The sequence below is a fragment of the Mytilus edulis genome, chromosome 6 (genome assembly GCF_963676685.1).
Source record: "Mytilus edulis chromosome 6, xbMytEdul2.2, whole genome shotgun sequence".
In the NCBI taxonomy this organism is placed as follows: Eukaryota; Metazoa; Mollusca; class Bivalvia; order Mytilida; family Mytilidae; genus Mytilus; species Mytilus edulis.
The window spans coordinates 53,787,065-53,802,467 of NC_092349.1; the positions used below are offsets into that span (position 1 = coordinate 53,787,065).

The window sequence follows — 15,403 nt, forward strand, 5'->3', positions numbered from 1 at the left end:
TCATAAATCTGATATAAGGTGAACACTACTATGTCCGAATCAGTTAGATAAAATAAAATATGCGTCTAGGATATTTTTAAAAAGTATAATAATTACTTATCAACCCATTGTCGAGTTTATACGGCCAAGTTAACTAATTATCTGGTATTCGAAGCGTTACAGTACTAACTAAATTTCTAGAGAAGACAGCCGAGCAGACTACTTACAAGACTAGTAGTGAGATTTGTCAAGGTTATTGTAAATTGGGTGTAATTGTGGTCTCGGAACAACTCGTGTCATCATGAATGATAATTTTTTTCGGGAAAGTTGATTAAATAAAAACGCGAGATTGCAGTTAGCCAATCAGAATAACGTATTATGATGACACATTCATCTCCATTCCATTCTCAATTTTATTTAACTTATGTAATTATATAGACTAAGTATTTAAAGTATATCGATCAATGCACTTGTAAGCTATCTCATAAACTTAATTTAAAAGATGATGAGCAGCTTTAGCATATATAAAAATGAAGATGTGGTATTATTGCCAATGAGACAACTCTTCAAAAGAGACCATATGACATAGAAATTAACAACTGTATAGGTCACTATACGGCCTTCAACAATGAGCAAAGGCTATACTGCAGATTCGTGTCCAGCAATTGTTACAATGCAGCATTAAACATATCACAATGAAACTAACATTTGAAACTTCTTCAGATTGGGCGATTTTATAGAACCTGAAATGTTGTCAAGATATACCTTGCCTATTTTGAAGAATGTATGTTGACCTGTGATGTGTTTTTTTGTGTGTCGTTTTTGATTGCTGTGTCACCGGGATTAAATTCAGGGTTTCTATCAGAAGGTTATTCAAACATTTCATATATCATAGAATCGGTATATTCGGTCAATCTCCCATACAGACAGAGTTGTCGTCCTTGAGGAGGAAAGGACGATAAGTCTGTCTGTATGGGAGATATTGATATTCGGTTTGGCACTATCAAAGAAGAAAACATAAAATAAAGTAGTTGTTAGCAAATAGGCAAAATCATCTGTCAAGGTTCGGGGATCGATTTTCTTTAAAATCTTCCACACTTAAAGGCAATTATCTTGTAACTTCTCTAGTGCACTTTGAGTAATAAAGTCCTAGTTTTTCCATTGAATTATTTTACATTTGTCATTTCGGGACCTTTTATTGTTGACTTTTCGATATGGGTTTCAACTTTATTGAAGGCCGTACACTAACCTAGTATACTAGCTGTTTATTTTTGTGTCATTTTGTATCGTGTGAAGAATTATTGTCTCATTGGCAAACATGCAAAACACACTTTTTGTTTTTATATTGGCAGCAACAACTAAACATTGATCGATCTGCAAATCTAAATTAAAACATCTCCCATCACTATGCCCCCACCGCTGCCGACTCACTTTGGTCTATTTTACAGTGATTAAGGTGCTTGTATTCTAGTTTATGAGTGTCATATAGTAAGCAATTTAAATTTTTTTCTAAATATCTAAATTTTTATTTTTTTCCGAAAATATTTAATAATAAAAAGTCATAAAAATAATGGTCAATTGTCGATAAAAAGTAAAATCACAAAAATACTGAACTTAAAGGAAAATCCAATCGGAAAGTTCATAATCACATGGCAAAATCAAATGACGAAACACATAAAAAAACGAATGGACAAGAACTGTCATATTCCTGACTTGGTACGGGCATTTTCAAATGTAGAAAATGGTGGGTTAAACCTGGATTTATAGCGCTATACCTCTCACTTTGTTGACATTATAACATTGTTTATTTTACTGAATATTAATTTACTTTACAGTTACATAATGCTATATGTATAATTTAACTAAATAATACAAACATATTTAATATATTAACTAACCTAAAATACATTTCATGTAAATTAATAAAAACACGGAGTCCGAGAGAGTTTTTTTTTAGAAAATATGAGTTCACTTCTTTACATGTATTACAATATAAAAGTATACGCCTATACAACTCAACAATACACACATATTATAATAATTAACCTAAAAACATATCACATCCAAAAAAAAAATACATGTATTACAATATAAAAATATAAATCTATAACATAATATAATAATAATCGATACATTTCATTTTTTGATTTTACTGTTATCCAATTCCTGTAATGAGTAATATCATGAATAAAACAAACACGAAATCGTATGAATACCTTGCAGAGCATATCTTACAATAAATGCAATGTCGACTGTTGTACCCCCTTTTTTGACATATATACCTCTTATGTCTGTCGGTTTTGTTCATATATCATTTTCAATAAAATGGAATGTTGTGTGATTTTCATACAAGTGAGAGGTTTAGCTAAGAATAAAACCATGTTTAATCCACCATTTTCTACACAAGAAAACCTGTACCAAGTCAAGAATAGTTGGTATCCAAACAGTTGGTATCCATTCGTTTGACGTGATTGAGATTTTGATTTTGCCATTTGATAAGGGACTTTCACAATACCTTAACAAAACTAGGCGGTTTTATCAACAACATCCTTGTTTATGAGGCACTGCCACTTGTCCACAAGGAACATGTACTCCCTTTTTCTTCCTTTTTTGCCTTTTATAGACAGGTTTTATCAAATGACCTAAAATCATTTTTACACAGTTTAAAAACGTGTATTGTCTTATTTTTGAGTCAGGGTAAAAAACACTATATATAAAAAAAGACCACAAACAAATATAGATTTCTATCATACAATCCACATGTTAAGGCTTAAGAAGATGTAAGGACATATGGTATGAGTGCCAATGACACAACTCTCCACCACAAATGTGAACCATTATAGGTCAATGTTCTGCCTCCAACAATGAGCCTTGGCTAACAGCGAACAAACAACTATACAGAGACATACATAGTAGTTCATTGTGTATGTTTAAAAAGAATAGACGGAAAACATTAAAGCATTTCATGTCGTTCGTACACCGCTACGGTTTGATGACAGCGAGGGCAGGTATGGGTTACATCTTTGAAAGACTTGATGCAACACGGCAGAAAGATGAAGCAAACAAGTCCAAACCATGCGCTGTGAAAACAAAAAAAAGTATTTCATATTGGAATGCGTTAATTTTATTTCAATGATTATAAAATCTAGAAAAGTGTGTCTTTATATTTGTAGGGCGTCTTTTTGGCTGTGTGGGATGTACAAGTATGTAGCCACGTCCGGTCAAAATGAGTTGGCATGTTGCAAGGAAAAGTCTTATCCAATACACTCTCATCTTCCAGTGTTAAATGACTATTTATGTAATTAACTTATTTGTATAGATCTTGTCTTTGTTTTATCATTTTTGCTACATGATGTTTATTTATCTATATATTATAATTTTAAAGTTTGTAGGCAAAAAAGCATGAAAATAACAGAGTTATTTAGCTACATGTAATTAAGGACGTGTCCTCCTACAAGGTGCCGTTATCATTTTTTATGTTCATAAACAGATTACGTCAATCTGAACCTGTTTACCCGTCCGTCTCTTTCTATAGAGGTATAAAAAAATAACCTATAATACTTTCATTTTCCCGGCCTATGTTTTGTTTCATCCAACAATGCTTAGATGATTAGCCATCAAACACATTTCTAAATACCGCAATAGGGAATGAGGGCAGGTTTGTTTAATTTAGCTTGGTATCTTGAAGGGATATGCATAGTACATCTTCGCTAGCCAAGGGTTACGATCCACTCCCGCTCTCTTTACCCTTGGCAGATTGAGATAAAATTTCGGAGACACAAGGTAAGGATTTTTATTGGTTGCAGTCAAAACTCGCTGCATCCAATCAAAAAGCGCCTATAACATGATCACGTGTAAATGTATAACGTGTTTGTAAACAATTACCACGTGCTTATTGTGCAACAAGTCTTTACATCCCTAAACATACGACTATATTTAGTGACAACTTGAATGTTTTTAATCAACCAATAGAAGTTCCTGTGTAGGTAAAACGGTACTATTACATTTTCCCAGCATTAGGTTGGCCTTTTGTGTACCCAAGACAGGTGAAGGAAGTCAACTTAGGAGGGCTGTGATTGGATGTAAGGGTACAATCTATTTTTTTTTATTTATCTATGAATAACTGCAGTGTGTAAATTTACAATATAAATTTTAAAACCTATTGAAATATTTTCTAGATAATTATTCGAAAAAGCTTCCAAAATTTCATAAATTTGGTGTAAAATGACGGTGGGCATGGATAACACAAACAAGCTCCGTTGGAAATTGGTCATGATACTATTTGGCTTCAATTTTTAAAATAGAGTAATAAAGTACTAACACCACACATAACTGTTTTATCCAGGTTTTTATTATAAAAACTGGTAAATTTAGAAAATGTTACTGTTGTCGCCTATGGCAGAATAAATAGAACCATTTTCCCTGTATGTTTCATGCCCAAATGCATGAATGTTGACGTATATTTTCATTTCCGGCTTTACCAAGTGTGTAGAATCTAGACGCTTCCGTGTTTTTACCTCCAAATTGAAGAGTTCAAGTGCTACCATTGGTCAAGAATAATGTATTCGGAATGGGCGTGATTTTTATCTTCCGATAGATGGAGCAACATTGTTATCACAAATGTTGGCTCAATCCGCCAAGGATGAAGAGAACTGGAGTGGATCGTAACCCTTGGCTAGCGAAGATTTGCATTGTACGACAAGTGATGGTAAAAGCTCACACTGATTGTGCCAGGTGAGCTAAAACGTTCAAAGACAATTATCATAAGCCAATTTTTTTAATTTTTTTTGTAAAAATTTCAGTACTAGTATTTAAAGAGCGTCTTGAGGAAAACGGTCCTTTTAAATTCGCCAATAATAAGTTATAAAGGTTCCATAAATTGTAAAAAAGGTGACAAACCTTTACACTTACAAACCATACAAACCAAGCTGTTATATTTGTATAAAATGTTCCTATAAGTTATGTATCAAATTTACTTACAATATACACGTAAAAATGAAAACCCATAGGAGCGCCTGATCTCCGACTTGATAAGATGTTTCAGTTCTTATTTGGGCATGACAATGCGGACATGTGGTATCGTAAGGTTTGAAATGGTCTGCTGTCACCATAGGTTTAGGCTGTACAATCAGAATTCCTGGTGGTGCTTCCGCTGGTTGAACTTGCTGATTATAACCAGCCTGAAAGTGTGCTGCTCCATAACCGGCCATACCTGCATAATGAAATATATTTTTTTTTACAGTTTTCAATTATCATATCCAAGTGATAACTTTTTTTGAAGATACTAGGCAAACAAACTTGTATTGATAACAATATACATTAACAAACATATTATAATGGTTTCGTTCTCATTGCCCCTTTGTAGATAATGTACTGTCGATCATGTTTGCTATTAACGGATATGGCTATCTTTTGTACTTTTAAAATATATTTTGCAAAAACACAAATATTGGCAAACAATCGTCATTTGAGTCAATAACTCATATTTATTAAAGGGGCACTAGTTACAGGATATATAAAATATTTAAAATATGATTTTTTTGTTCAATCATTAGCGAAAATGAAATAGTGAAATAATAATTTGCTTTTAGCAGCCATTATGGTTCAATTTTGTCAAAATAAGCTAAGAAACATCGATGATAAATTATTCACTTGCAAGTAAATAATTCGACCTCATTGAATCCGTACTCATGTGACCTTCAATTTAACCCCTTAGCTAGAGATGAATTATGCATGAATTATGCGTGTTCAGTTATTAAAGGAATAGAATGTCAACATTGAAAGTGAAACAAAGGTATATCATTTGATTGACTAATTCGATCCACAAAACTCATTCTTATACAGGTAAAAACGATGATTAACATGTATTTGTCACCTATAATATAAAATTAAACAGACCTAGAAAAATCCAATTGCATGAGTTTGCTATCTATTTATATCTTAGACTATAGTTATGTTTATATCGCTTATATGACCGTCAGCAGTCTTCGGAGGTCAACTCGATAGTAAATTGATTGATTGATTGATTGTTGGTGTTTTAACGCCACTTTTAAGCGCCACTTTTGGGCTGTTTCGTGGTGGTCAGTTTTTATGGGTGGAGAAAAAAACCACTGACCTTCGAGAGGAAAACTGACAATCCTAATCAATTAATATTTGAGTCTAGTGCACCCGCACGAGAGGGGTTTGAACTCACAACCTCAGTGTTGACTGGCTAGTGATTACAGTAGTAGACCTACTTAGACCACTTGGCCACCGAGGCCCCCGATATTAAATTAGATGGCGTCTAGACTAAAATACGCACGAAAAGATGATACATTTTATATAGCCCATGCCTTGTAAAATGTTTATTTTAGACTTTTTCTAATTTGAATATTCGTTTTAGTATGTTAAAAATCAATTATGAGAATTTGAGTCAAATCGGTGAACATGAATATGACAGCCAATGTCCCTTTAAGAAATCTTCTGATAAGTTTGTTGAAAAACAGAAATAGGCAGTTCATGATAATATGAACTTTTAGCCAATTAATATATTCCCGACTACAGGAATGAACACATATTCACAGTAAGTGCTTCGAAACAAAATTCTAAGAACTAAATAAAGAGATATCACATGCCAAAATTAAAGAAAAAATGAGATATTTTTACACGTATCGTACAAGTTTACATTTCTTTTACATTAAACATCTAAGATTCAATTTGGTTCTATCTCTTAGATATAACTGCTGTACATAATTATATATATATAAAAAAATTAACAATTCCTAAATAAAGTTAAATAAAAGAAGTAAGAAACTCCAAGGGAAATTCAAAACGGAAAGTCTTTCACCAATGGCAAAATCAAAAGCTCAAACAAATCAAAGGAATGTAAAACAACTGTCACATTCCTGACTTGGAACTGGCATACCCTTATGTAGAAAATTGTAGATTAAACCTGGTTTTAAAGCTAACTAAACCTATCACTTGTATGACAGTTGCCAACCAAATCTTTGTATCTATCGAAAAATTTAGTACAGGTTTGAGGTAAAATATGGTTAAATTACCTAAATTTTGCTAAAAGTGGTAATTATACTTGACATTTTTACCTGTTATGTCTGTTTATTTTGTTCACACATTGTTGTCAATATAATGGAATGTTATGCGACTGTCATACACGTGAGAGGTTTAGCTATTAAATCAGGTTTAACCATCCATTTTTTCTTAAAATGTCCTGTACCAAGTCAGGAATATGGCAGTTGTTATCAAATAGTTCGTTTCTATGTATTTTGGCGTTTGTTTTTGTTGCACTTCAGTGTTACTGTTGTTTCTTTGTTATCCTCTTATATATAGTTTATGTGTTTCCCCCGGTTTTAGTTAGTAACCCTGATATGTTTTCTCTCAATCGATTTATGAATTTTGAACACCGGTATACTACTGTTGCCTTTATTTAACCCATTCGTTGTTTTTAGACCTTTTGCAGTTGCAGTATATTCTGTTACAATAATACATGTTTCTAGAGTACATAGGATTTTGTTATGTTATAGATAATGCATATTTTAAGGTTTTTCTTCGTAGGTTCTACGGAGGTGTGTTCTACGACAAGAAAAATCTTAAAATATGCATTATCTGACTTATATACCGTCAAAATTAATTTTTTTTTAATAAAGATTTGCAAAATTTAGTATCCTATTTTACCGACCACACTAAAGTGGGATATTCCTTTCTAATGCGGCCAGGTTTTTATACGCCCTACGTCTCATTTAGAATGTGAAATAAAACTCACTTATTAATCTAGATATAAACCTTTGGAAAATTATTATCCATACACAATAAAAATATTACTGCAACTGCATGAAAAAACACACAAATGAATTGTTACCATCCGATAACAGTGTTTGACAAATACTAGACACATTGTAAGTAAATTATTGTATCAACTTAGTTTATGGAAAAGAGTGGGGTATGGTTTTTTTTCTATTTATAACGACATTTCTATCGCGGAAAATTGGTTATTTTTTCAACAATTTTAATTGAATCGAATGAAATAATCAGAAAGATTGTCTTTTGAATAGCAATACATTTTTTAAACATATAATTAGGGTATAATTATATACCCTCCGCACCCGACACTTTTGTGAGTTACGTTAATGTTATTCAAAGAAAATTAGATTATCTTTTTTAGTTGATCATTTGATAGAGTAAAAGGTGTACATAAGTTAAAAAAATTAAGAACTGACACGGCGACGAATATAAATACATGTAGGTCACAGTATTCAGTGTGTATCGTCCTGAACATGCATGAAATATTTACCACTGGACGTTAAGCAAGCATCCAACAATCAATCAACCTATGTTAAATCTGGCTTTATTTTATAAAAGTCTACATTAAAATTCATCTCACATATATAGCATGGGTTCGAATCCCGGCGAGGGAAGAATCAAAAATTTGCGAAAGCAAATTTACAGATCTAACATTGTTGGGTTGATGTTTAGACGAGTTGTATATATATATATATGCATATATATATATATATATGCTATTCTGTATTGTAGCGATAAATTAACAAAACTTCACGTTTTATTTGTTTCTAAGAATAAAATGCGGGCATTGACGATTTCTTTCATCAACAAATCGGCAATAAAAAACTATCAGACGAAAATAATTTTGGAGTAAATTAAAGATTGCATTTTTATCAAGGAAAATAATGACCTGACACAGGTCATTATGTTATGCCTTGGAGCATATTTCATTGAAACATGGTATCGTCCGGGTTGATTCTGAGAAAGAATGACCTAAGGTTCTGAAAGAAAATAACTCCATATACATTTAGGTATATAAGTAGGTCTTATTACAGATGTCTTAGTCTATAAATACTTACCTCTTTGTCTAAACCATGGACTTTGGTAATTTGGTGCAATTCTGTGTCTTTCGTACTTAGCTACTACCTTGCGGCAACGCGGACATGTGTGTTCAACATCTTTGAACCTATTACTACAACATGGCCAGAACGCAACACAAAACAATCCAACCCATACACTGCAAAACAAAAGCGGTTTCATACTAAACTGATATAATCATGATATACCATAAAAGTGTTCTAGATTAGATAATTATCAATAAGTTATTGCAATGTCATTTTATTCCTGTTCATTCTGTTTTTCGTCTGTGTGTCGGTTCGTTCGTCCGTCCGTAGATATTATGTGGACACAGTGAGAATCTTCTGAACAATGTCTAATAAATTTCATCTTCCATATCAGTGTGATAGGACAGTATTATTTATCGTTCTGATAAATAATTCTCATTAATTTAAAAAAAAAAAAAACAATTATTATTATACTTTAAGGATTTTTTTTTGGGACATCAATGTGACAGATACAAAATGACCTTCTTGGAAAGGTAAAAAATATTATTATTTTATACTTACAATGAGCAAAGCAATGTGAAAACACACATTTTAGCAATGTATCCCATGTTAAAAGATGTTTCAGTCGTTATTTGAGCGTGGCAATGAGGACATTTTGTCTCGTAAGGTTCAAAATGTGCCGGTGTTATGAGCAATGTTGGAGGTATAACCACCACACCCTGTGGTTGTCCTGGCTGCTGACTAAACCCATACTTAGCTTGCGGTTGTTCTTTCACCGGAGTATCTTTTGATGGAGGGATAGCTGAACCTTTAAAATTAAACCATTTTATATTTAAAACATTTTCAGATATAATCAATGATAAAATCGGATAGCAGAAAGTATTCCTATAAAAATAAAATATTAAAAAGTAATAAAACATAAAAAAAAAAAAAAAAAAAAAAATAATATATACATTAAGACTTCAAAATTTGTATATAACCCGTAGGTCACAAAATCTATTGATTGATTGATGGATTTGTGTTTTACACCACTTTCCTAAATCAATTCGAAGTTGGATGTGTACTGATTGCAATAATTAAGTCTAAGATGTATGAGTTTTTCATTAGTTTTAATTGTCTTTGAAATAGCTGTCGGTATCTGCGAGTACTATCGGATCTGTACTAAGTGTATCTTTATTGTTGTGATGTATAAGTACCCGTCCACGTCCTCTTTGAGTTTTTTTAGATGAATTTCTATTTGTATCTATCTGATGAGTTAACCCTTTAACGACGGAATTTTTTTTTTATAACTTGTTCTGAAGTTGTGCTGTTACACCCCCATCGCGGCTTAGGGGAGGGTTGGACATCCGCTTACATGTTTAACCGTGCAGTCACTGCCACATTCTGTATGTGCCTGTCCCAAGTCAGGAGCCAGTAATTCAGGGATTCTCGTTTGTCGCTGTGTTACCTACTTGTTTTATTGTGTTTTTTTTTTTATTTTGTACATAATTGAATTAGATCATTGTGTTTCTTTTTCTTCGTTTGATTTGTTTAACATTTGTGACTTCGGGGCTCTTTCACGCCGACTATGAGGGCTGAGGTATGGGCTTTGCTCATTGTCGAAGGCCGTACGGTGACCTATAGTTGTTATTTGTTGTGTTATTTTGGTCTCTTGTGCATAGTTGTCTCATTGCCAATCATGTATATCAGATCTTTTTTATATGATTACTAGAACACACCCGCGAAATCGCGGGCATTCAGAGCGTAGTTTAAAGTATGTTAAGTGTTGTTGGAAGAATTTTGTAAAATACAGAATGACTGGAGAATTTCAGCAAAAATATCATAAGTCATAGGTTATTGGGGACAGGAACATGTTTTTTTACCCTCCACCTTTATTTCCAAAGTTCCCAATTTTTGGTTTTCTATCAATTTCAATATGAACATACATTTAGTATGTTATGAACATTTATTTAAGTAAGGAGCCTGTAATTCAGTGGTTGTCGTTTGTTTATGTGTTACATATTTGTTTTTCGTTCATTTTTTGTACATAAATAAGGCCGCTAGTTTTCTCGTTTGCATTGTTTTACATTGTCATTTCGGGCCTTTTGAAGCTGAGTATGCGGTATGGGCTTTGCTCTTTGTTGAAGGCCGTACGGTGACCTATAGTTGTTAATATCTGTGTCATTTTGGTCTCTTGTGGAGAGTTGTCTTAACATGGCAATCATACCACATCTTCTTTTTTTTTTATGTAATCAATGAATTTTGTAAAATATTTAATGACTGGAGAATTTCAGAAAAAGTATCAAAAGTTCACATGAATAATTTTAGCGCTTATCTGTATATTATGAACATTCATTACTATATAAATAAAGCGTATTTACTTTCAATTCTAAGTTTACTAATCGATCCATGGTGATCATTGATATACTATACAGACCCTCTCTATTTAATAAACTCTGTGACCGCCGTGGATAGTAAACTTGAAAATGATAGCAGATAAAATTCTAAAAATACACTTTATTCGTAGTATATGTATGTTCAAAGTATACAGAAAAACGCAAACCGGAAGTCTAATCTGACTTAAAATTTCGTACAATGACGGGACAATATCCGGATGCCTTTTTTCTCGTTTTTCTCCTAAAATAAATCAATCTGAATAATCATATGAATGGATGACAAATGCGACTTTGCACTGTACCTATAGGACACAGAGGCGAGAAGCGACACCAAAAATGAGGTCTTCTCGTTTAATAGTATAGAAATAGACCGATCTCAGGTTTCCGTTTTAACGATATAATATTAATAAATATATTTCCGGATTAACACATTTGAATTTTAAATATCGACTTACCGTATTCCGTGTTATAATTTGAATACTCCATCTAGAAATAATACCCGCACAGGTGTTGTGTGATCAACTCTAGATGCTATGTGTTATTGGTATTGATTTCTAAGATCAAAGAATAAGGTCAAGGTAAAAATCTAGAAGCAGAAAAAAAAGCTACACATGTACATGTATGTTACACGATTATGGAGCTTATAAACGATATCTATGTTTATAAGGAGGGGCTCGCAAACATGAAATTTCAGAATTACATGTACATGCAGCTGTTATATGGTTTCATATTCTTTATAAAAAAAAATATGTACAGTGTATATACCATTGTATACGGGCGTATTCAGTTTGTTCTGTCCCCCCCCCCCCCCCAATCACCCCATGTTCATTTGAAAAAAAGAGAGGCGAAAGATATCGAAGGGATCGACATCCACCAATATTATCGATGTTTACAAATACTCGACCAGAGTGGATTAGTTAATATAAATTCAATCAATTCAATGTTTTATTATTAAAGTCTCATCTCTCAACAAGTACAATCAATCTTTATACATTGTAAAATAACACTAGGTAAAATGAGAGCCATTCTATACAGAATTATAAGAGACTATTAAAATGCATAGATATAATACACAATATGAAATAAAATACTATTTACAATATATAAAAATTCTACGTCTTTTTAAAATCAATTGACAGGTTTTGGCACACACACGTATCATATTTACATCTGAGAATAAAAACACTAACTTTTGATTATCATCTAAAGTATTTAATATAAAATTATCATTAAAAGTTTCAGCAACATAATATAAATGGTTTCTAAAATCGTCATAAAGAGGACATCTTAATAAAACATGTGCTTCATCTTCAATAAAAACGTCACATATATGGCACACTCTATTTTCTAAAACAATATTTTCATATCTCCCTGTTTCATTTCTTAGGGGAGCAACACCACATCTAAATTTGGCGAAAGCACTTCTGTGACTGAAGGGTAAAGCTATTTTGCAGTATTCCTCCGGTTCAACATTTTCCTTAAACAGTCTGTAAGTTCGTAGCTTATTGCCACCTCTGCCCGATATAGATTTATCAGAATGTAAAACAGCATGCCAATTATCGACATGTTTTTCGTGTAATTTTGACATAAAAAATTTTATAACATAGTTAGTGTCCATATTTTCAGGACACGATAAATTACTTAAATTTAGTTCCAGAAGGTTTTCTTTACTAAAAAAATTCCAGTTTTTAACACACTTATGCTTAATACTCATACTATCAGCCCACTTGTGAACTTTTGCATTTAACCGATTTGAGCTCATGTTATTTAATCTACACCACAAACGAATAAATCTTTTCCACTGCTTATCAAAAATAGGTGTTTACAAATACTCGACCCAGAGTGGATTAGTTAATATATGTTAATGTACAAATGACCTCAAATTGTTGTGATTTATGTTATACATGCATGTAAGGTACTCAAAAACACAAAACTCAGAAACGGCATAAGCCATCCATAACATTAATTCGCATTACATTTTACACTTAATACTAACATTGAAAATATGTTTAATTTGACAATGGTTGAGAAAATTCAGCAAAATAACACACTGGTTTCTCTTTCAATTTGACCTAAATACCCTACTTATAACTACAGCGGTATAGTATGAAAGCAAAAATATTATACATTATGAAATAGGTCTCTTCCATGAATATTAGTAAGTAGTCTAAAGCCAGCATCTGAACATCAAGTATCAACACAAATACGTGTGTACAAGTGGCACACATAATTGACCCGTATACATTTTGGACATGAATCTGTTCATAGGCGGATTCAGGGGAAAATTGTGCTAGATTATATTCGGATTCACTGAAGCATAACTGTAGCAGCCCCCTCTTATGTCAATCAGCCCCCTCCTTTATAAAAAGTTCTGGATCCGCGACTGCTGTTCAAAAAACACTTCACATGTAGAGTCTGTTTAGTCCGAATCGTTTTATAAATAGCATCAGGGTTATCTGCGAGTACGATTTTTTTTATATATTGTTTACAATTATTTCTAATCATCTTTCACTATAAATTTTGTATACTTATTTTGTTTCAGATGTATATATAATATTGCTTACCTGTAAACAACGAGCTGAATGGTGAAGTATATCAACAACCTATATATTCACACTGCTGTTGTTAGTATTAATATCGATCCATTATCATATTGAATTGTATGTGGTATTTAAAAATAAAACCTAGTTGTAAGACATTGTCGGGGTAAAATCCAGTATTTAATAAGGCCAACCACGGGAGTTTTAGAAAACTTATGTAGTTCGATATATATGAAAATAACATATTACATTAAAAGCTTGTTAACCAAATCAAGGCCGTAGAAAGGATTTTGCAGCTAACAAACTATTATTACAATGTAAAAACACCAAGGGTTTAAAAGTATTAATAAAGTAATTAGGCTCTGCACTATAATCATGATAATTGCTCGAGGATAATTGAACCCGGTAGTTAAAATAAATCGGTCAACACAAAAACAACTTTTCTTTTGCTTTAGCAGCGACCACATTTCTTTCAATGAATCTTTTGAGGCGGCATTGTTTTTGGGGGTTTTTTTTTCTGACATAGAAATGTGTTATTCTCAGCTGTATATTGTTAAACATTTTCAGTATCATATAGACATGTACCTTTTGATTGTTGGTGTATGTGTGTGTGTTGCAGTGAGTGGACTGCTTTTGTTTACTCTTTTCTTCAAAAATAAAAGGTATTCATTTATTCAATAAATGAAAAAGAAATCGAATGGCGTTTGATTTATCTACGCCATGTCTCGAAATCGTAATATCATACTAAAAATGGATCTATTAAGATTTCGAGATTGAAACTGGTCATCAGACGTCAGAATAATTTCGGACTAGTTGCTCTTTGGATTTCTGTTATTTCATTTTTTTTTTTGGTTGCTGTCTAATTGACGTGATACCTTCTTATCTTTATACTCAATATTTATAAGTTGTACATAACAGCATGGTCATTTGAATGTAAGCCACATCACTTTCAGCTTCGTGTGTTTAAAGCCATTGATTTAAAAAGGAAGTAATTTCATCAGTTCATATAATTTGAATTGAACATGTTCAAAATAAAACATATTTTTTATTACTGAAACAGACAACACGCGCACAACGACTCCGTTTCCTGACTTCCAGTCTGAAAGAAACACTGCAAACCCCACCATGCCCAACATTCAACACGTGTCTCGTCGTTTTCTATGGCGTTAAAACATCAACAATCAATCAGTCACATCATTTTGATTAAAGCCACGGATTAAAAAAAGGAAGACTTTTAATCTGTTCATGCAATTTGTTGTTCAACTTTTTTTACTGAAACAGACAACAACAACTTCGTTTCTAGACTTACAGTCTGGAAGAAACATTGCAAACCATTGCATTCAACAATTGTATGTTTTTTCTATGACTTTTCCAACATCAGATCACATCAAACGTATAGTCACATACATGTAGTCTGCATACGATAAACGGACGTTAGCTTTCACTCAACCCCTTTCGTCAATTTGGCAACATTGAAATTTATATGTACAGTCAATTCGGTTACATTGAAAGAATGTGTACAGTCAAGTTGGCAACATTGAAATTTATATGTACAGTCAATTCGGCAACATTGAAATGTATATGTACAGTCAATTCGGCAACATTGAAATTTCTATGTACAGTCAATTCGGCAACATTGAAATGTATATGTACAGTCAATTTGGCAATA

The 15,403-nt window shown here is 32.5% G+C and overlaps 1 protein-coding gene and 1 long non-coding RNA gene across 2 annotated transcripts in view; one reads left to right on the forward strand and one right to left on the reverse strand.

Annotated features, from left to right (window-relative positions):
• Positions 1-5,512, forward strand: part of LOC139527875 (uncharacterized) — a 50,201-nt gene extending 44,689 nt beyond the window's left edge. Inside the window, exon 3 of the long non-coding RNA XR_011665475.1 lies at positions 3,153-5,512. This is a non-coding gene — a long non-coding RNA (uncharacterized lncRNA). The remainder of the gene's footprint in view (positions 1-3,152) is intronic.
• On the reverse strand, positions 2,642-13,892 carry LOC139527874 (uncharacterized). Its single transcript, XM_071323551.1, has 6 exons — positions 13,759-13,892; positions 11,650-11,780; positions 9,381-9,627; positions 8,835-8,992; positions 4,960-5,191; positions 2,642-3,059 (listed from the first exon to the last, which is right to left on the reverse strand). Exons 2-6 carry the CDS (start codon positions 11,678-11,680, stop codon positions 2,933-2,935), a joined length of 795 nt encoding a protein of 264 aa, XP_071179652.1. The 5' UTR covers positions 11,681-11,780; positions 13,759-13,892; the 3' UTR covers positions 2,642-2,932.
• Positions 13,893-15,403: the final 1,511 nt, after the last annotated feature.

Coding starts and splice junctions, on each gene's coding strand:
- LOC139527874 (XM_071323551.1), bottom strand. CDS start 11,680: ATGGAGTATTCAAATTATAACACGGAATACG. Junction 9,628..11,649: donor AAATTATAACACGGAATACG/GTAAGTCGATAT, acceptor TTAATTTTAAAG/GTTCAGCTATCCCTCCATCA. Junction 8,993..9,380: donor TTCACATTGCTTTGCTCATT/GTAAGTATAAAA, acceptor TTTGTTTTGCAG/TGTATGGGTTGGATTGTTTT.